This window comes from Leuciscus leuciscus, assembly GCF_965113295.1.
Source record: "Leuciscus leuciscus genome assembly, chromosome: 18".
In the NCBI taxonomy this organism is placed as follows: Eukaryota; Metazoa; Chordata; class Actinopteri; order Cypriniformes; family Leuciscidae; genus Leuciscus; species Leuciscus leuciscus.
The window spans coordinates 13,894,388-13,917,474 of NC_138742.1; the positions used below are offsets into that span (position 1 = coordinate 13,894,388).

Here is a 23,087-nt window from a genome sequence, read left to right on the forward strand (position 1 = left end):
TTCCGTCTCTCACAGTTGAAGTGTACCTATGATAACAATTACAGACTTCTACATGCTTTGTAAGTAGGAAAACCTGCAAAATCGGCAGTGTATCAAATACTTGTTCTCCTCACAGTAAATTGTAAAAGGGTCAAAAGTAGGGGTGTAACAATAGCCTTACGTCACAAATTGATACATATCACAAAACTGAACTCACGATATTATCGCTATAACTCCAAGACATGGTCAAAGTTGAACAAAAATGTACAGTTGATTAAAATGCTAAATTTGGTATTAGCCTACATTGGGGGTGGAAATGACTTGGTGCTTGTTACCCAATGCACAGGACAATGGTAACACTAGAATATTAGAATATTCATGATTCTGAAACTGAAAATACAAAATTATTTTAGACAAATATGCACTTACACTCGGGTGTCTACACTCGGACATTATTTAAAATAATGTAGGCCACTTTTTACTGGTAACATCAGACGGCATTATCAGGAGGACCCACAAATATCCCCCACGCATTATTATACAATATACTTAACATTATATATATATATATATATATATATATATATATATATATATATATATATTAGTTAAATGTAGTAGGTGACTGACACTAAAACTCTGTAAACTTAAATTTTGTCTCACACAGTAATTTTCTTTTTGGTTGAAATATACACAATACAGATTGTCACTATCCACGATACTGTTGCATTTTTGTATTGCGATCTATTGTGACACAATAAATTGTTACACCCCTAGTTAAAAACCAAAGCAATTTTCTCAAAGTGCCAGTGTTAAAAAAATGTTCATATAGGCCTACCACCTGTGACTTTCATCGACAAAATGCTGGCGACATGAGCGACTGTTTAAGAAAAGCGCAATTGAGAATTTCACTGGAAGGCGAACGATTTCCCCATGCAGATTTGAACTGTTGAACTGAAAGCTGCTTGGTTTGAAAGTGACTTGAAAGTGTGCACTGTGCTTCATACATTGCGAAAAATTTATTAGAAAACAAAGTTTTTCAAGAAAATACTATTTCAGTCTTTTGACTTCAAAATGTCCTGTTTATTTCAATGTGTTAATTGCCTATTCTTAATTAGCCTATTTATGAAATTTAATTTATGATTGAAAATTGTTCCAAAGTAAATCCTACACCAATGTTTTTTTTTTCAGTGACATCGCTATACTATATATTTTTTTTGCTCTTGAAATTTAAATAATGTGACAGCACCTTAAAGGGATAGTTCACCCAAAAAAGAAAATTCTGTCATAATTTACTCTGCCTCAAGTTGTTCCAAACTTGTATTTATTTATTTCTTCTGCTGAACACAAAAGAAGATAGTTTGAAGAGGGTAACGAAACAGTTATGGGGCACCATTGACTTCCATAGTATTTTATTTTCATAGTCAATGGGTTCCATAAACTATTTGGTTACCCATATTCTTCAAAATATCCTCCTTTATCTTCAACTGAAGAAATAAATTCATACAGCTTTGGAACAACTTGAGTGTGCGTAAATGATGACAGAATTTTCATTTTTGGGTGAACTTAAGAAGGTCATTCCATGTTAAAGTCAATCTTCTGATTTTAAACCACTAAAAATAAATATTCTGTTGAGTTAATTCTCATTTGCTATGATTATACACTTTATATTTATATAGGCTACTAAGCATAACATGCACAATTTATATTCAACATGCACAATTTATACGACCCTTTCCCCTCCAGAATGTTTGTTTGTTCTGTTCTTAGTACCAGAGGAGCATGTTGAGAATTGATGATGATGATGATAATGATAAAAGATCTGTGAGTACACAGATTTTACAACTGGGCTTCACTCTATCCCTAGATATACTGTATCTGTTTCTGCTGAACTGGCCAACTCAGAGTCCAGATTTAATCTCTTGTGCTCTGGTCTCTCGTTAAACAGATTAAAAATAGAACCTCAATATTCCAATATACCCATGGGCCTCTGGCCAGACAGGGAAGCCTTCACAGAGTCCCTGCAATGTTTTTGGCCTAGACCTCCTAGCACATGGAGCCTTTCCCTGCAGCTGGGCAGTAGTCCTATCTCAACATGGAAAGCTTTATTTCTCTCTCGCTTACTCTCTCTGGCTCTTGATGTCTCTGCATCTTTGATCTGGTCCTGCGCACAGTGTTTAATTTTGCATGCTAGTTCCAGGTTTGTTTGTGTCTCCAAGGTTTGTGTCCCTGCTTTGCCCTGCGTGAGGTTCTTGGTGCTTGCGTGAGAATATTAGTTTGCAAGGCTTGGTTTGCAGTCTGGAGGCGGTCCAGGCTGCTGTGCTACAGAAGTGTGTACGTTTGGGGATGTGATTCCCCAAGGCTCTATGTAAAAATAGCTCTCTAAATAAACCATAATTCTCTGTGTAATTGGTACTTTTAACAGGGAGGATGAAATATAACTTAGCAGGTATGTTGAAATCCTCACGGATGATTCCATATATTTAAATGTCACAGTTACATAAGTGTCATATATATATACTTCCATAGTATTTTATTTTCATACTAGTCAGTTGGGTCCATCAACTGTTTGGTTACCCATATTCTTCAAAATATCCAATATATATATATATATAACAAAATACTAAACTTAGTTAAGGTATTTATCTGACAAAATTATTTGGCAAAAAAGGAAAACTACAGCTACAGGTTTTATTTTACTATGCAAAAAATGCACAGGGGAATAAAATAATTAATTAACTAGCGTACTACATAACCAGTTATTAATATTTCATTGGTTCTCGCTTGTTTTTGCATATATTCATTTAAAAAAAAAAATGTTTTATTCCAGCCTGACCAAAAATGTCTGTACATTTTGGCATGTTTCATTGCATAATCACAAATAAAACAATTGACTCCAAGCACAACTATGCAATATGCTTACAAAAACTTTAACACATTTTTAATAATATCTGAAGAAAGGGTGAAGATGTAAATTTTCCTCAGGCTACATCATATAAATTATTTAATATGTAAATCAGTCCTTGATGTGCTGCTTTATTTATGCTGTGCGAATGATTCTCGTGTGTCATATCACCTCTGAACCTGCAGAGGGCAGCAGAGCGCTTTTGCCTTTGCTGTAGGGGTCATACAGAGAGGAGCTTTCGAAACATAATTAAATGGACTAAAAGAACGCGAGTCAAGGCCTTGTCCTCTGAGTCTGTGTCGCAGTGCAGGTTTATTCTGGCAGTGGGCTTTTATGGTTGAATGGTGGCAAGCAGAGGTGTTCCAGCCTCTCTCCCTTTCTCTCTATTCCCTCCATATGGTTGCAGGGATATAGACAGATTATAGGGTTCGCACAGCAGCACTTGACTTACACTCTTCAGACTCTTGGCCTAGCAAAGCCTCACATGGGCCGGCGTCCTTAGGTGACCACGCTTTTTTTAAAACCGGTGCACTTTGACCATGGTAATTATTGTGATAAAGTATGGTATATCTTTTTTAGATTATGCTGCCCTGTCCTGGGACTTGTGTTATACAAAATATTATTATTATACACGAATTTTTCAGTGACTCTTTCAGCAGTTTACATCGTTAAGCCAGTAGGGGGCGACAAATGACTTTTTGTGTAGCCTTTTATAAGAGAGTGATTCATTTGCTCAACCAAATTCGTTCAAAACACTTCATTCTGGAGAGAAAAAGGACTGGCTGAATTCGGAGAAGCATACTACTATATAGTAGGAGTAGTATGCTAGTAGGCTACGTTATTTCGAACCGAGCCTCTGGCTGCATCCAAAACTGAGCCTCTGGCTGCGTCCATAGCCTACTTAGTATGTACTTATATTATACCAATAGTATAAATAGTAGGTAGCCTACTTATATTTTGTATAATAGTAGGTAGGTACTACGACCGCTAAAAAAAATATGTTCTATATAGTATGAATGTGTGGAGTATTAATGTAATCTGGATGGATGTAGGCTACTACATTCGCCATGTTGTCATTATCATGTGACCTACCAGATTAAGTTACATCTCTTCACTGGCATTCATAATCCTCTCCCGTGGCCCCATGGGACAGTAAAGTGTCCATCCTATGCACATTTCAGAATCTCGCTGGAAGAAGGTCATCTGAGTACTTTTTGCCCACTTTTTTATGAGTACTATGAATTCGGACATACTACTTTTGTCACATACTGTTTTTCACCTACTATATAATAGGGAATTATGCGATTTCTGATGCAGCCTCTGTTTTTACGAGTGAATCATTGAATCGTTCACACAACCGATTCGTTCATTAACACTGATTCATTTGGGAACTGAACGCTACTGCCGTATGTTGCTCAGAAGCGTGCAGTGTTGAAGTCTTCTTTGGCTTCTTTTTTTCGTGGAGCAAAAACAGGCGGTTGTTACTGGAAATATGTACGTTTTCAAGATTAACTTTTTGTTTATTGAACAGTTGTGATTGTGAGTAACATCACTCGCTGTCGTTATTTTTGTCGGAATATCAGAACAGACTGCTGTTGATTCAGAATAACACTAACACTAATTTTATGTTTTAATGAGGATATGTACGCTTGCTTCTAATCTCTGGGCGTGGGACATAGGATAAGACATAGGATAAGTGTGAACATGCTCTCATGGATTTTACGCAGTTTATGGAAGAGTTTTAACATGCTTTCATATCGTGCCTCGCAAGTCACGTCCACGTTATTTTGAGACATTGGTTCAAAGGAAACTGGAAAAGTTTTTTTTTTTTTTAAATAGGCTATAGCTATATATGGCTTTTTTGCGTTTTGAGGCAAGCAGCAGTATCACTGCGGTTATAAACTTAGATGACATATAATTGACTATGTTTATCCTTAACAGTTATGAAAATTGAGGGACAATTAGGTAGCCTACTGTACTTTCTTTGCATCTCCAGTGGTTATATCTACAGCCTGTTTTTTTTTTTTTTTTTTTTGGCAAACTGTCCCATGCAAGGTTTTAAACCAGCAACCTTGAAGTTCTTTATTATATATTATTTTAAATATTAGGCTATGTTTTTATGTATATAACCCAATAGAAAATGCAATGCCTTGCACACCTGAATCATACAGTATCCTATGTGCTTAGAAAGTTTAAACATAAAAAATATAAATCCTGCAGACTAATCAGACTAAGTTGCAAATAAATATTTCTTGTGATGATGCAAGTTTAAGCATGCAGAATTCATATTTTTTCTAGTTTTTTTTCTTGTAAGACATTTTTTAAATCCACCTAGTAAAAATGCTGTGCTTTTCTTAAGTGTCAACATGTTTATAAATGTAGTGGTCTTTTCTCTCTCTTTTTAATCTGTAGTGTCATTAATGACTCCAAGGTAGTCAGGATGTGATTCTGTGGTGCCAAAGCTGTCAAACACAGAAATAGCTTATTGAGTTAATTGAGTAACAATTGTTGGGATGTGGAAGTTACTGTAGGGTGACTTGTCATCTTCAGCTCTTCTTCTTGACGTTCTGTTCACACCTGTTCTTTAATAGCCATTCTCCTCATGCTGTGACCATACCCATCCCAGACCTCACACACACACACACACACACACGGACATGGAGCCAGGGGTTGCAAGAGGATCCCCATTCTTGGATTTCACCCTCTCATCATGACATCCATTAAAGTCCTGCTGGGTCCCAGTCCCTAGCGGGTAGACAGCACATTAGCGCTTGGACCATTGAGCTCAACAAGGCCCTGCTCTGAATTATTGATCCCAACACAACTAATGAGGGAACCCTATCCCCTCTTTTGATGAGACACACACGGTCACACTACTGTGTGAGCTCTGCATTGCCGTACACACTGGCACACTGTCCACGCAGCCATCACTCGGTTTGCCAGGACTGGGCTGGTCCATTTAATCAACCTGTTTGTCAATGCTTTGACGTTCAAAGGCTCAGATGGCGTCACTGAAAAAAACAGGACTGCATTTCCCAAAAGCATCATAAGCATATGCAGACTGTAGAAACCACTGCCACCAATAGTCTCTACAACTAGTCATCTAAAACTTAGGCTCACAAAGCTTTTGGGAAATGCAGCCCAAGTTAAATGCGTGTGAATTTACAGGCTGACCTCAATATTTGATTGTTCGTGGTCATTTCTTCAACTTTGTACATTTAGATTACCTTTGCCATCATGTAAGTTCACTTAAAGTTCATTTTAAAAACATAATTATTTAAAATAAAATAACTTAAAAACACTGCTATATCTAATCATGAGCAAATCACGTACACTGTACATGTACTTTATGTACACTTTTTTTTGTACTGTACATTTTAATGCTATGATGCCATAATTCAGCATTTAAAATGATTTTGTTATAATGTAATTTTTCACTTATTTATTAGACAAAGTAGTATTTTTTTATGCATTTTAATATCTGCCAATTCATTTACATTTTGAATTAAAATTTCAGGAGGTAGAATTAAAATAAATTGGAATTCAAAGAAATGTATATATTTTATCCCTATAAGTGTAGTTTTTAATTAGAGATGGAAAGCTTGTCAAGACGAATGTTAACGTGACAACCTTATTTGAAAGCATTAGGACAGGCAAGGGACAAACTTGGTCTTGGAAAGTCACTGTCCTGCAGATTTTAGCTCCCACCCTAAAAATAAGCTCACCTGCCTGTAGCCTTCTAGTGATCCTGAAGACATTGATCAGCTGCTTGCTTCAGGTGTGTTTTATTAGGGTTGGAGCAAGACTCCGCAGGACAGTCCCTCCAGGACTGTGTTTGTCCATTCCCTGGAAAGGACAACAGCATATCAGCATCCAAAACAAATTATATCTTCAACATGAGGGTGCATTCTGTTAGCTTGGTCGCCGTTTGCATCCACAAATGACAAACCCTGATTCACGACCTTCCTCCTGACCTTTACAAAGTGAATGATTAAGCAAAGTTCCAATAATAAGCAGTTAATCAGTAAAGATCAGTATAAAGACCTCACCTGTATCAGTGTGTTTACCCATTGGTGTATCAGGGCACACACACGAGTCCATCCTCATTATGAGCTGTTTGCTCAGGTGCTGGTTTAATAGTGTGTATGAGTGCCCTCTGGTATCAGATGACGGCGTGCGTGCAAATGCACATGTAATACACCTTTAGTCTGTTTTTTTTTGTTTTTTTTACATTTATGCATTTGTCAGATGCTTTTAATGGAGATTATATGTCCAATTTCCCCCACCTTTCTTTATTTTCTGTGCAGTGCACTACCGAGACTGTCAGCCATCCTCCTTAGTATTCACATCCCCACTCGCTGACTTACTGCACAAGCCAGAGACAACAGAAGAGAGAGAGAGAGAGAGAGAAGGAGGAGGTAAAAGGAACAAAAAGAAAGACAAAATGAAAGAATTGCAATTTTTCTAGCCCCCGGCTCAAGTGTGCGTAGTGTGTGTGCAAGTATGTGGCTTTAGAGAATTCATTTTTGACTCCTCTTTTTTTTTTAAATGGTCGATTCACCCCTGCAGCATGGCTTTCCTTCATCGCAAAGGCTGCCATAAGCTCAGCTGTTGTCTGAGGCGAGCCGAAACGTTTACATACCAAAGATGTTCAAATTTAAATTCTTTATGTGGTGCATTTCATCTCGACAATAACACGTTTTGAAATTGGGCCAGTTGTGCTAAATAAGACTGCGGCTTGTGTCGGACTCTCTCTCTCTCTCTCTCTCTTTGTTAGTTTCTCTGTCTATCTCATTCTTCCTTCCAGTCTTTTCTCCGTGTCACTCCATGTCTCCTCATCCCTCTGTCAGTTTGAATTTAGTTTAAGCTCCCCCTCCTCCTCCTCATTCCTTTGCTCTGTCGCTCTCCGTTCCATCTCTTCCGAATGCTCTGTCCCCTATCTCAAATCTCCCCAAACTATTGAGAAAAGCTTTGCGTAACAAATATTTCCTGCAACAGAAAGACTAAAGGAGAGATGGAGCCTGAGGGAGTTGCGGAAGAGGGCGTTAATCCCCTTAGAAGTTCACCGTCACAGGGTTGCAAAGCGAAAAAGAGGAATGAGAGATGGAGAAGTGACCACCACAGTCGCGATTGCCATAAACAGACCGATTATGAGAGTGAAAGAGATGGAGGGAAAAATTGAGAGAGAGAGAGTGTGTGGCAATGCTTCCATGCTTTCCACTCTGCAGGATGACAAGCGGCTGCTGCCTCTCCAATTGGTTGGGACTGCCACCAATCAGAGCGCAGGCAGGGAAGGTGCCTTTAGGTTATACCCAACCCCAAAAACAAGAAGCAGTGAGAGAGAAAGAGAGAGAGAGAGAGAGATAGGGAGAGAAAGTGAGAGAGAGAGCGCAGCGCAGATACCGGCTTGACTGTGCTACTGAGGCATTTCTTCATGTTATCTGAGAAATGTTCCTGTTGAAGGGAAACTGTTCATCTTGTGTTTGCTATAGAGAAGCACGGTTCATCCCGATGCGCCTGCAGGGATTTTGGCTCATTAACTGACCAAAGGCTCTGGCATTTCTGACACCCGCCCCCCCCAATCCCCATCTCTGTAACCTCCCCCACATTGCCCTCTGACTCACCTGAGAGAAGACGGCAGAAGACCTGCAGATCCCTCCCCTCAGAATACTGCTCATTCACCTGGAGAGAGAGGACATACGAGATACAGAATGGACAACAGCTATGCTCTCTCTTACGCTGCACTGGCTGCTTGACTCACTTCTGGTTTGGAAGAGAGACGCAAAGAGGAGCGCGGAGAAGAACTTGTGCTCCCCTGGATTAGAATTCAAAGAGAGCTGATCCTAATCGTAGGAGCGAGGCTTTCAGGATGATCTTAGGTAAGTTCTCCCTCGGTTCTTCTCCAAGGCTTTGTGTTAAGTGCTGCGGAACCCCTGGCACTCAAAACGTTCTTAACGCCACTCTTTTTAACTTAAAAATGACTTGTGTGAACCTGATGCGCAGGTATAAATCACAGTGGTTTCTTCAAGATGAATTCAGGTTGACGTTGAAGGTCACAGTTCTAGCAGCGGGTGTTCAGCTATACAAGCTGTTTCACCCTTGGTCAGACTCCCGCTGTCCATTCTCAGGGATTTTGACCCTCAGATAGAAGAAGAAAAAAAAAAACTAAGGGAACCAAACAATCAACTTCCTTAGTTGAACTTCCTTAGTTTATGATAAAAGATAAAGATAAAATGGCCAGTTATATTTTGTTTGTGTGTGTATGTGAATATGTTGATTTGTTGTCTTATTCCATTGTATTCTTTGTGCATATTTTTTTGTTTATCGTTATCATGATTGCAAAAAGGATGCACCTCTATAAAAACTCTGACCGATACCGATATTTTTCGATAATCATTTGCATTTTTTGGCCAATAATGATAAATGACTGATATTATTATCATTACGTCTAAATAAAAAAAATAAAAAACATAAAAAAAAAAAATGTATCATGTTACAAATTAATTTGCAACAAATTTAGGCATCGCATAAAGGTGTTATTTTTTTATTATTGTTTTTAAAAATGAAGTTCAAGTGTGTGTTAGATGATGGCAAAGGTAATCTTAATGTACAAAAAAAGGAAAGGAGCTTGAGTAATTAAATATTCAATATCAACCAATACAATAATAAAAATAATCTGTAAGATTGTCCGAGAACCGATACCGATATCTTGTGTATCGCTTAATTTGCAATCCTTAAATTCTCTTCAGGAGTTTCCAATCGTATATCTTGAACCCTGGATTCAGCTCTAAAATTAAACCTATAAACAACCATGACAGAGGTTGAGCATGATAATTTTTTACAGTTATTTGGGAGCTTCTGGAGAGTTCCTCTATTGCTCTAGGCTGTAAATGTGTGTGTGTGTGTGTGTGTGTGTGTGTGTGTATGGTGACTAGAGGCTGCAGCATCTGAGCCAGCTCATATTCCTGTAGGGGTTGTGTGTTTGAATATAGCCTTTGCACTTTATTGCAACAACACAATCATGTCAGACAGTTGTCATTGTGCGGCTTAGCTCTAAGTTAGATCATTATAACCAGTCTTTTTTAGTGTACCTGTAACATACCTGTGTGTTGCTGTTCGTGTTTGTTTGTGTAATGCTCTGTGAGGGAACACCAGTTGAGGCCACATTGTTTAACGCATGCCTGGGCTAATTTAACAGCCGAGCTGCTACACTTCTCGCCGGCTTTTTCCTCTAGGCATGTTTTCCAGGGAGCCAAGCATAATGATTATAGGGATTGTAATGTGTGATCTGTCTGCTTAGTGTGTGTGTGTGCGTGTGCATATGCCATTATTACTACAGACGGAAATAATATATAGTTGCAGTGTATGGTTATACTGGAATCATCCTTACATTTGCTAAATATGTCTTTACCATAGCATGCAGAATGGGCTGGCTTGTGAAATATTCTCAGAATAGGAGAGACTTTATGTTAAAGTAATGTTAAAGTCAAGCAAGATAATAAAAAAAAAAAGTGTATTCTCGCCTCCTTTTTTAAAAAAGATTCTTCCTCTTTATTTTTAGGATAGTTCACCTAAAAATGAAAATTCTGTCGTCATTTAGGCCCTACTAATCCTCATGTCGTTCCAAACCTTCTTTCTTGTGTAGAACACAGAAGGAGATATTTAGCAGAGCGGATGTGGAACAGAGACAGTCATGGTCACCATTCACTTTCATTTTGGGTATATGAGCAGCTTGGACATTCTGCTAAACATCTCCTTTTGAATTGCATGCAAACAAGAACGTCATGCAGGTTTGGAATGAACTAGGTGAATTAATTTTATTTCTTTATTTTTTTATTTTATTATTAATTTGCTTTATTTGATTTAATTATTATTTTGTTTTTTAATTATTAATTTAATTTGATTTGAATTAAAAAATTCGATTTGACATAATTTGGCTAGCATTACATTGTACGATCACGTTCTATTCACGCAAATGCTTTTAAACCATTCAAGCGCGACAAGACAAAAGAGAAAGCACTCTCTGTGAGTGTCCTGACACACACACGATGCACAGAAAGCAACGCATCAGTATCGTGCGCACAGACTGTGCGCCAGAATCGAGTTCTCTTTCGCGCTTGAACAGACAATAACACACAGAATTATGCCAAAATGCCCATTCTGTTGAGTATTCTTATAAGAGCACTCTTAAATGAGTTAAATGAAGTCTTAAATGAACTTAAAGAGCTGAGAAAATGGGACGCATGTCAGATCCGCGCCATGTGCGCCAGATCTTAAAGTTACAGCAGACTAATAAACCAGTTACTGTGATGTCTGTCATTAATGTTAATCAAAGAACAGAGGTAACAGAGAAAATTGTAGCTTTAATAAGGATTAAACTATATTTAATTTATAATTTATGCAGTTAAGTGTTTGATAACATTATTCATTTTCTGTATATTTCCTATCTGTTAGACTGTAGGAAGGCGCCACAAGTAAATATGACATTTATTATAATGGGTTTATATGAAGTTTTAAGTTCACTTAAGTTAAAAGTTATTTTTTTATGGCCTAATAAATGTCTGAAATTGATAGCTTTCAATTATACTGTAATATTGAATGTCTGTAATTAATGTTTAAAAAAAATCTATTTCATAGAGTGAGTCATCAGTACCAATATTAGCATCAGTGATATTGGCCTTCATTCATAAAAAGATGCCATTACAACAAATAATTAAAATATACTGTCTTTAAGTTGTTTCATTGATTTGCAGAGTAACTTAAATTATTACGATATAAAAATATTAAAAACCTCTGCTGTTTTTAATCGCGATTAATTACTGAAATAATGTGCGATTAATTATTATTTTTTTAATTATCGATTGACAGCACTAGAAAAAATTAATCTTAATGTTCATAATTTAACTAGTTAACTTTCCCTTTGTGTTCTTTCCACCTTCAACCGTGTGTTTTATTTAGTTTGTGCGCAAGGGGTTGGAGAATTGTGAGTACTTGAATTTGGCCTGGTTGAACAAACAGACGAGCACAGACGTGCCGCTCCGTTTCCATCAAAAGAGGCAGGAATGATGTTTGTGACTGGAGAGATGGGCTAATGGCTTCATTAACCTGTCTGATTACAGCTCCGTCTATCCAATCTAATCAGTCACGTCTGACAATGAATGTTTTCAAGTAGGCTACTCCATATGATGGAGGAATGTTTTCAAGCACTCTGTCAGCATCTGTGTTCATTACCACATTTCCGTCCTTTTTTTAAATAAGGTTCAGACTATTAATAAATGAATAATTAATGATTTTTTCCCCCTGCACAAGTGTGCTTGGTGCTGCACAAATGCTCCATGTTTATGGAGACATCTGAGGTAAAAATTGCATTGCTGTGCATGCAAAGCTAAATTATACTTTATCTTAATTTTAAATATTTGTTTTTGTTTTGAATTATTATTGTTTTAATGTGGGCCGTTGGTATTTCGAACAAAGACTTTTGTCATTGTGGTGACCTTTTGTTTGATTGCAGATTGCAGATGTACTCAAAACGGCACATCTCTGCATTATTTTACACTCCAGTAAACAAAAACGATATCACACACTTCAGTGGACAACACACTACATTATATGAGCTCTAGTGTGATGCAGACCAACTCTTTTATGATCTTCCTTTTTTTGTGCAGAATGTGTGTGTGATGACTCATTTACAGTCCTTATCTAAATGACCTTGACCACATCCCCTTCCTCCTTTTTATTTTGTACCTGCTTTTAGCCCTTTAAAGGCCCATTCCCATGAAGGATGATAACTATAGCGATAACTACATTAGTGTACACACCGATGTACGATAACATACATTTTATAAAGTGAAATAAGCAAACAACTGAAGTTGTATCATGAAACTTAAAAAATAGTGGTTACATTAATTTTTTTAACACTGTTCCTGAACATTATAACCCAAACGTTTATCTGTGTGCTGCACATTTTACGGAGGACAGCTTCCAGAACCTAAGAGAGAACAATGCTGGCTATGCACTAAAGCTTCTAATGAAAGACGCAGCAGTTCCCAATTTGTCGGGACAATCAGTTGTTTATGGATCACAATATCTATGTATTTTTTTATTATTAGTGGCTCCGGCTGCTAGCTAACATTACAGAGTTGATGAAGTGTTTCACCAAGACTGTTCACCAATCTTTAGGAACATACCACTCTGAAACGTCCTGTAAAATCCGTGCTTGCAAAGGTTCTACATGATCCTCTTGTTCGTGAACATTCTCAGGGTCTGAATCAGGCTCGAACTGGTGTGGCAAAAATTACAGAATTGTTAATATGCTAAGGGAACACGCTCTAAGCGGTTCGCAAATTACAACACACTGGGCCAGCTTACCAGTCAGAGCGCATTTCGGAAGGAGGGGCTTCATCGAAACGGGTACTTAACAGTGTGTTTGAAACAGACTGGGAAGAGAAGAGCTGCAATAATGTAAAATATGTGAAAAATAATGCATTTTTGAATAGTCAAGCATAAAAACCTATTCTAGTACACACCAAAAACAAAATAAAGACTTTATAAAGGGAAGTAAAAGGTCCTCTTTAAAGTCGGATGGATCCTGATTGGCTGTCAATGTTTTTAGCCTATCGTTCATCAGCTGGGGAATTTTTTTTTTCTTCAGAATTTAAGTGATTCCAATGATATTGCCTCTGTGTCGTTATCATTATAGCTGTGTTGTGGATGTCCCTATTCTCATCAAATTAGAACGATTATTATAACTTTATAGTTGTCATTATAGTTATTGTTTCTTTGTGTAAACAGTCCTTAACTCAACTCTTACTCTTCTCTTACGTCGCTAAGTATATGTGCTTTTGAAAAGTGAGCAGGTAGATATTTAGTCCCAGTGGTGGTGATGACTAAGCTGACTTTGATAATGAGACATAAATGCTCTGCAGTGGATACAGTGGAGATCCGCTGAGCCCCACACTCAAAGACAGACCATAGAGTGCCTCAAAAATGCACACATACAGACACACATTGACTTTTTGGAGCCGTGGCATGTCGCCTGGTCCCCAGTGTTTTCATCGGCAGGACTGAGACAAAGAGTGGGGTTGGCTGCTGAAGGAGAGGTGAGTAACCCGAGCAGCAGCACTGCGATGTGCATTCACTGCCGCCTGCCCAGTGTGGAGTTTCCATTGTGGCCAACCAGTCAGAATGTCCCCCCTTTCCTCCATGCACACCTGCACACCTGTCGGAGCACACACACAGAGAAGTAAAGCTCTTACAGCCAATTCATTTAAAGGAATAGTTCCTTAAAAATGAACATTCGGTCATTGTTTACTCTCCCTCATGTCATTCATGAGTGTTCAAGGTTAGGTATAGCTTTAAATACGTCAATACATTTGGCAGACGCTTTTATCCAAAGTGACTTATATTACATTCAAGGTATGCACTTTATCAGTTCATGTATTTCCTGGGAATCAATGACTTTGGGGTTGCTAGCATCATGTTCTACTGTTTGAGATACAGGAATGCAGCTTTGTGAGGAAAAAGCCTAAAAATCCTTTTTCTCAAAATCTTACTCTTTCCACAGCTTAGTTATTTTGCATCTGCGGTTGCAACTGTCTGCGACATAATCCATTACAAGACATTAAACAAACTGAGACAATTGGCACAATTAGCTGAGTTTGCATTTATCTGTTTTTATGTGAATTGAAAAAAGTTAATTCTTGATGGAAAGTTGGAAACAAGATTATGTAAATGCGATTTCCAAAATAATATTAAAAACCTACAACTTCCATTTCTATTTAGTGCCAATTTTCCCATGTGAGATTTTGGTCTCTTGTACTTTGTTTTGTTTTAATTGTTTTTGCGATTATTCTGATTTTGTGCATACATTTATTTGGCACCTCAGATGGAAACATTAGCTACTATGTCAAACTTGACGTGACGTGTTTTCATGCACCATATGGACAACTTTATATTATTAGTTTTTGTCATTTTGGAGTTCGAAAGCATACCATACATTTTCACTGAATAAACAAAGAGCAGAAATTAGGTCGTACGGTTTTGAAATGGCTTGAGGGTAAGTCAATTATTTTTGGGTGAACTATCGCTTTAATAACAGTGTTTCAGACATGCAGAACAAAGGACTCTGAAAATGTCTCTGTATTTACACATGCCGCCCCTTATTTGTTTCCCCTGGAGGGATCCGTTATGTTTTGTGACATTTAGGCACAGTGCCCAGAGTCGTCTGATGTGTTGGCTTGTCTCTCTGTCTGTCTGCCTCTCTGATTTTATGTTCGTTGCAAGCACATCTGTCTTTATGATACGACATCCTCTCACGCTTTCTGTCTACCTGGTAATGTGTCATATGTCCCCTCCCCCCTCACCTTCTGTCTTCTTGCTCTCTCTCCTCCTCTCTTTTGCTGTGGTCAACCTTTACACTCACCTGTCCCTTGAGGTTGTGAAACAAAAAAGTGTTTTTTTGAGCAGCATAGCATTTTTGCTTTTGTATTTATTTATTTTTTACCTCTTCTGCATGGCTGGAAGAGAATGACACAGCAATAATGAAATCTGTCCTCTTAAAGCCAAGTCCACATATCACCCAAACACTGCATATTATAGTGCAGTTTAATCCAGTTATCTTTAAATGTGTACTTTGCTTTTGCATGATGTACACTAAAGCTAGCATAATACGCTGATTTCACGCAGCCGTTATTTTGAAATCGAAAGCGAGGCTCCGGTGGGAAGAAAACCGGAAGTGTCGCCTTTAATCACAGGAGAGTCGTGAATGCGATGGCGTATTGTTGTGTTTAATGTATAAAATGAGTTATTCTAAAACTGTACATACATTTCTTTCATACTTTAGACTATATACAGTGAAATTCATTTGTAAATATATATTTTTTTTTTTTATATAATTCAGAACGTAAAAAAAGAAGCAGGAATGAACTATATACATAGCCTATCCTATATTGGATATTAACATCCAATAGTGTAAATCGCGGCAGCAGCTTCAGGTTGGTAGTCCAAGGCATTGTTGTTTATCTTTACTTCCGGGGTTTTTCCCACCGGAGCCTCACTTTCGATTTCAAAATGGCGGCTGCGCGAAATCAGCGTATTGATTGTTGCATTTTGAGCAGGTTAGAAAATTGGAGAGTTTGCCCCTGCTGGCTGATGCTGTAACTACATCATTATGTGGGCAAAAAGCATGTTTCTCCATTGATGACCCATCAAAAGTAGTTGTTTATTCTGATATAATTAATTTTTTCATATTGTTTCACCAGTGGCCAATTTATTTAACAGGACAGGGCACTATGCACAGAATAGTCCCTAAAGAAGGGCTTTACAGCCATGGGGCCCTATCTTGCACCCAGCGCAATTGACTTTGTACACCAACGCATGTATCATTCCTGTTTTGCACCCGCGCAAAGCGGACTTTTCCCTCCTCAGACGCACGTCGGTAAGTTAGGAAATACACTTGCGCTCCCGGGGGCGGTTCAGCGCAAAGAGGAGGCGTGTTCCGGCGCAAACGTTCCTTCATGCTATTTTGCAGGTTTAGAAAACAATTGCGCCACTAACCAGGAAAAATAGTTTAAAGTCAGTGGCGCGTTGCGCATGTTATTCATATGCTATTTTAAGGGCGCATGCTTGGCCATAATCAATGTAGCGTGTGCACAACGCGCACTTTGATTCTCTCATCTACACAGAAGCAGCAGTTTTCATTTTTGCAAATCATACATTATTACGATAGATAGATAGATAGATAGATAGATAGATAGATAGATAGATAGATAGATAGATAGATAGACAGACAGACAGACAATTTATTATAAAAGCATACATCTAGCTTACACATTTACCCAAATTATCATACGCCTGTTTAACCGAATTAATTTGGGTGGGTTTCTCCATCCCCAATGTCCCTGACGAGAACGTCGGTCTCCTCGGCTGTGAACCGCTCCTGGCGCACGTCTGGCAAATCCGCCGTTATAATAGGGAATCCGCTTTAGAACAAGTGCGCCTGCTCTTAAAGGGAATGTGAGATGTCGCTCTGATTGGTTTATTTCATGTTACGCCCAAACCACACCTATGAATAATGAAGCTACTTCAGACCAACCCCTTTTAGATTTGCGCCTGGCGCAAGAGACATTTATCCCGCCGGGAAAATAGCAACAGCGCCCAAGATCCGCCCACAAAGTTACTTGCGCTTTGCGCTTGACACTTGCGTTTCAGATTGTTAAAATAGGGCCCATGGAGTTGAATGAGAATGCTAAGTAACGGATAGCTTTCTCCAATCTTTAGTGAAAACGCTGATTTTTTTTTTTTTTTTTTTTCATGTGTCTTGACTACATGGATGTTCTGCTAAGAACGCTAAGGGCTTTTTTGTGGCTAATTTGTTAAGTTGTCAATTGCAGGACTTGTTAAATGCTATTACTATAGACTGTTTAATGCTAAACATGCAGTTTGTCACACCTGTTTTGTTCACTTTGGAGAAACTCAAACTGCTCTTTCCATGCTGTTTTTCCCCTCTTGTACAGATACTCTTTAGTTTGACTTTATGTGCGGTTCCACACCCATTAAGGCTAAACACCTGCTAGTGGTTTGGCTGAGCAAATGCTGGTTAGCCACTGCACATTCACTCCCCGTTTTATAACCTAATCAAACCTTATGTTAGCGTTCTCCACAAATGGTTTTGTTTTTGTCTCAGCTGGCGAGATTTCATTCCACAAAACCATCAAGAAAATCCGATATCTGACAGAACGGGCCAGGACACATTTGAAGAAATGGGGCAATAATGTAATAAATTAGCCACGATGGGGGAAATCATTACTCACTAAAACAGCATGTGTGTGTTTTCTCTCAGACAGCTCAGCTGTGCGCATGGTAGGAGGTCAGTTTATTCTTTCGCCACATGGCAGGTTAACTGCGCTTGAGCTTCACACTACTTACATCACATAGCGCGTACATCTCTGTCCATCTCCCCCCTCTCCCCGTCAAACCTAGCCATCACTCTTAGCCGGACATACAGACTTGCTGGGTGCTAGAAGACTGTCAATAGTGGGTGTAATGGACACTAATGAATTGGCTATAACAGGAGCTCTGGGAGACGGAAATGCATTACTGGCTGTGTGAGGCCCAGCAGACTGAATGAAATGGTCCCAACTGTATCTTCATCCACACACACACACATTACACCTCATTCCTGGCCTGAATACATTCTCTAATGGTTTAAGCGCAGTGTGTGTTAGTGCCAGGTGTCCAATAGAGCTGCTCTTTAAAGAACACGGCCAAGCCTCTGTGGGATCCCGTAACATGGTGCATTTTCTAACAAAACGCACTCCGGTATCTGTGTTTGCTGTGAGGCACATGGCTGACTGGATCCTGGCTTTGTTACAGAACCTCCTTGTTTGCTTTACGGTTTATTCTGTTGTATAGACAGGACTCAGAGAGCAAACAAATCATAAAAGCCTGACTATACAATACCAGAGATGGGGTCATCCTTTGAATAAGACGGTTTATGAAATACGCCAACCAGAGTGGATGATAAATACATCCGTCCACAAACAGCACACATTTATCAATAGTTTGAGCGCAAATCCCTGACAAATTGGAAGGCTGGATGAATTATGAAGCTTATATCTCCAGGTTTTTGTAAGGGACTGGCACCAACGAGAAATGTGTGTGTATGAGCGAGGAATGAAAATACAGTTTGTTATTCAAGGAAAGAAGGTCTGTAGATGTTTATAGTTGGTATTACATTGTTTCCCACTATTGTTAAGGTTACAAAAAGAGGAACAAAATCAATTCTCCTTGAAATTCTGGAAGGTCGATGCTTGGGAGCGTGGAGGGGGAAATGAGGGAGGGGTGGTGGAGATGTGATAGCTTGCAGCAGAGTGGGAGAAATCTGTCCTCCAATCCCACTGACAAGACTATTGAGTCTCTTAATACCCTCTCTGGGTGGATTCATGCATGGAAACAGAAGCACTTTTTGTAAGTCGCTCTGGATAAATGTGTCTTGCTATATGCCTTAAGGATAGTTAACCTGAAAATGACACTCCTGTCATCATGTATTTACTCTCATTTCAATTGATAAATGGGTGGTGATCTTTCTTTCTCTCTTTCCCCTGTGAAACATACAAGCAGCAGAATGTCCAGAAAAATCTTGCCTTCTACTGCGTGCTATAATTTATTTATTTTTTGTAAAAAAAAAAGTTTTGTGACTAACTGTGTTATTTTGCAATACTTTGTGAAAATTGGAATTGTTCGATTTTACTTTTAAGATATTCTATAAAAAAATATATATGAATTGAATTTTCTGGGAGAATTTTTTTATTATTTTCAGCAAGGCAATATGGCATCATGGTTCATTTGGAAAACTTTTGAATTTTGAACAAACGAATGTGTGAATCGCCGTATAATTTATGGGGGAAGGGCTCTCTTAGTTACTTATTTTTTATTTTATTTTATTTTCAAAGTTAGTTTCTTCTTATTTTTCGGTTCTGTGCAGCGTATTATGTTGCATTTTATGTTGTTTAGAAAATGTTTAAAGGATTAGTTCACCCAAAAAGTTAAATCATTTCTCACCCTCATGTCGTTCCAAACCCGTAAGATTTTCGTTCATCTTCGAAACATAAATTAAGATGTTTTAACCTAAATCCGAGCGATTTCTGTCCCTCCATTCAGTGGCGTATCCAGGACATTTTTACTGGGGTGGCCAAGATGGGACACAAAACTAGAGTGGGGTGGCCATATATACTATAAAGTAATGTTATGTAAACCTTTAAACTCTTATGAACAATAGAGGATTTTAATAATAGTAACAAAGTGCAAACTTTATTTTTAAATAATGGTACTATTTCATAAAATGTAAGATACAGTCACAGGCCTATTTAGGAAATGTGTTTACTATAGTCTGTTATTAATTGCCATAGTGGGGGATATGATTTACTCAATTAACTTGGCCATTAACTTGTCCGAAAATGCATTTGTGTTTATCTGCAAAAAGGTTCACATACACTAGATTGCAGCCTAGGCTACTGTTAATGTAAATATAATGTTAGTGGTTTGTTTTTAAAGTCTACATTAGAGACCTGCACGGGACGGATTTCTCACTTAATACTTCCTAAAAAGCTGACATCTCAGTTCATCGCCATCTCACAAATCTCTGTTATTATCAATGAAACTGGCAGCATAATTAATCTTTCATATTATCTTCACTTTGTTTGATATAATAGATGATTTGCCAGTATGCAGAATTCAGCACTGAACAAAAAGTCCATTTTGAGTGGTGAGGGGATTCTATCTTAAATGCATCTGATTGGCCATTGCGTTCAAGAAATCAACACATATGTCTGTGATTGGTTACATTGTTCAACGCTGCAAACATGTTATAAATAGAGACTCTGGCCTGTAAATCGTTTCTATTTTGTTTTAGTTGTTCTTGTTGCTTTTGTGCAACAGATGAATGACAATTTATTCGTTTTTATTTGTTCAATTTATAGATAATTCTATTTTGCGGGAGTCCCGACTCCCGCGAATCGACACACGAGTGCATTACCGCCCGCGCCCGGCCATCAGAGCTATATTCCCGTGCCGCACTCTGTTGCGTTGGGTCCCGACCATCCCGCTCAATCGACTGATTCCAGCGTTTTTATCGTTGTTGTATTGTTGCAACTGTGTGACCGTCCTCTTGTTTCACGGACCAGCAGCAGCAGGTGCACCGTGCAGCGCGCGTGCTCTTATCTCATGGGTCATCTGACCTGCATGGCCAAACGTCCGCTGAGCAGAAATCAGCTCTCACAGTCTCAGTACGACCGTTACTGTGTTAGTTAAAAATGTGAAACTGGCCCTAAATCAGTTGATCAGCTGTCATCACTGATTGACAACATTTCTCGTTTCTTGTGTTGTTGACGAACTTGACCTACCTATCAGATCTGGGGTGGCCGCAGGGGTGGCCAATGAGCTTTCAGGGGTGGCCCCGGCCACCCCAGGCCACCCCCTAGAATCGCCATTGCCTCCATTGACAGTCTACTCAACTACCACTTTGTCGCTTCAAAAATTATATACAGATATCGTAAAACGAATCCAAATGAATCGAGCAGGTTACTAAATTTTCTGAATAAACTCGATTGCTTTATGTGATGAACAGATTGAATTTTGCCTTTTATTCACAAATAAACATTGATCAGCGAACATGAACAGAAGTATTTGCGTAACAAACTAGAATGAACCTCATTGGTTCTTGCTGAAGCTCAAGCGTGCTGCGTAACACAAGAATAAACCTCATTGGTTCTTGCACGTCAAGCGAACATGCTTGAACTTCCGTTTACCATAAATGATGTGTGCATTGATGAATGTTTAAATTAATAAAAGCCTAAATTAAATCTGTTCATCATATAAAGTGAACGTGTCTCTTCAGAAAATTTGGACTAAACCACTCAATTCATTACCCTGGTAATCCAGAGTTCTCGCGAGAGCACAAGTTGAATTTGCTCAGCGAGTTACTCTGGTGTTGAGTAATGATGCTCATTAAATATGCCCCTCGATCTGAGCTGCACCAATCACATCGGGTTATCTGATTTTGGCGGGCCAGAGGCGAGCTAAACCGATGACGACAGCGCTGTGACGTCAAAGTCATTAGTAAACATTGCAAGATGGCTATGGATGAATACCAGTTGTTTGAAACGGCTTTGGCCGCTACAATGAACGAGTTAGACTTGACTTTTTATCTAAAAGAGGAACAGAAGACGCCACTCGAATCGTTCCTTTGCAAGAAGGATGTTTTTTTGCTGTTTTGCCGACCAGATACGGTAAGAGTATAATCTACCAGTTAGCTCCACTGGTAGCTAAGCGTATGGGGTTTATTGTTGTGATTGGTCGTAGTGTTATCCAATTGCGTGCAGTGAGATTTTCAAATGCATGCTTGGTGCCGCCCCTCGAGCTGGGCGATTTTCATTAGTCGACGCCAGACCATTAATCTTTTAGATTTAGGTCTGGATTTCCAGGCTATCAATTCATATGGATTAGATTTACAATCTCTTTATGAACTTTTTGAAGTGTCAAAGTGGTAGTTGCATGGATTGTCAATGGAGGGACAGATATCTCTCAGATTTCATTAAAACATCTTCATTTGTGTTTCAAAGATGAAAGAAAGTCTTTTTGGTTTGGAACTACATGAGGATGAGTAAATGGGTTTTTGGGTGAACTAAAATTGGGTGTTTTGTGTGGATAACACTGTGCTCTGTGTCTTTTATTGTCGATTTTGAGTCTGAAGAGGCCAAAAGTCTAAAGAGGCCAATTTTGATTCAAGTCATTCAAGTTAATTAAACTTCACGTTCAACTTCAAGGTTCAGTTGAAAGTTAAATTCATGCACATCTTTTTTTTTTAAATATGAGGTTTTATAGGACTGCTTGTGGCAACAAACTGTTGAAGTGTGATTGTTTTGGCCTGGAAAATAGCTTGACCCTCTGCCGTCTGGTGTTATGTGCCCAAATGTCAAATTGCTGAATGTTTGTTGTAAAACCATAATTAAAAGGAGTCTGAAGAGTTTTAATGGGCTTTGGAGGCAGTTCCAGCTATGCAGGGTGAGCTCAGACCTGCCTGAATGTTGTGTTTGTGTGTGTGTGTGTGTGTGTGTTAGGGAGATGTGTCTGTGTGTGAATGTGGATCTTGCAGCAGTGTTTGGATGAGTGCCATAGAGTCATTGGCTAGCAGATAGCTTCCTTGGTGAAAAGAAAAGTGATGCGGCAGTCATGAGCGTGTGGTATGCACACCTGCACCTTCTCTCAGTTTCCCCTCCTCCTTCATTTTGCGATCTGGCAAAGGGCAGAGGATACAGAGGGACTGCGCTCAGACCTGCCCCTGCCCAGGAGGTAAGCGTTCTTGTGTGTGCGCGCATTCCTATGGAGAGATTAGGCTAGGTGCACCAGGCTGACGTGGCTAGCCGGGTCCAGTGATGAATAAGGAAACCTTTCCAACGTAGCTACAGTTTTAAGGGGACTGACATGCCTGAGCACATTGGCTGAAATTTCAAATTTCATGGAGGTGTATCCATGAATCCATGAAAGGCCATAAATGCCTTTTTCTTGAGTGGAACTGCCCTCATTAGTAGAATTAATTTTGATTCATAATTTCTTTTTGTTTACACAGTTCTGTCTTTTCTGATAGGTAGATCCACATTAGCACAAATAACAAAAAGAACACAATGCTCCATACACATCATTTTCT

At 38.8% G+C, this 23,087-nt stretch overlaps 1 protein-coding gene across 2 annotated transcripts in view; it reads left to right on the plus strand.

The window, feature by feature from the left end:
• The window catches only part of znf385a (zinc finger protein 385A), an 87,517-nt gene that overhangs the window by 5,139 nt on the left and 59,291 nt on the right, over nt 1–23,087 (plus strand). The window contains exon 1 of one of the 2 annotated variants that reach the window (XM_082144911.1): nt 8,055–8,763. The exons of the other annotated variant lie outside the window; for it this stretch is intronic. Coding sequence (XP_082001037.1) covers nt 8,754–8,763 — 10 coding nt within the window. The 5' untranslated portion in view covers nt 8,055–8,753. Of the gene's footprint in view, nt 1–8,054; nt 8,764–23,087 lie in introns of those variants that run through there. 2 annotated transcript variants of the gene reach the window in all.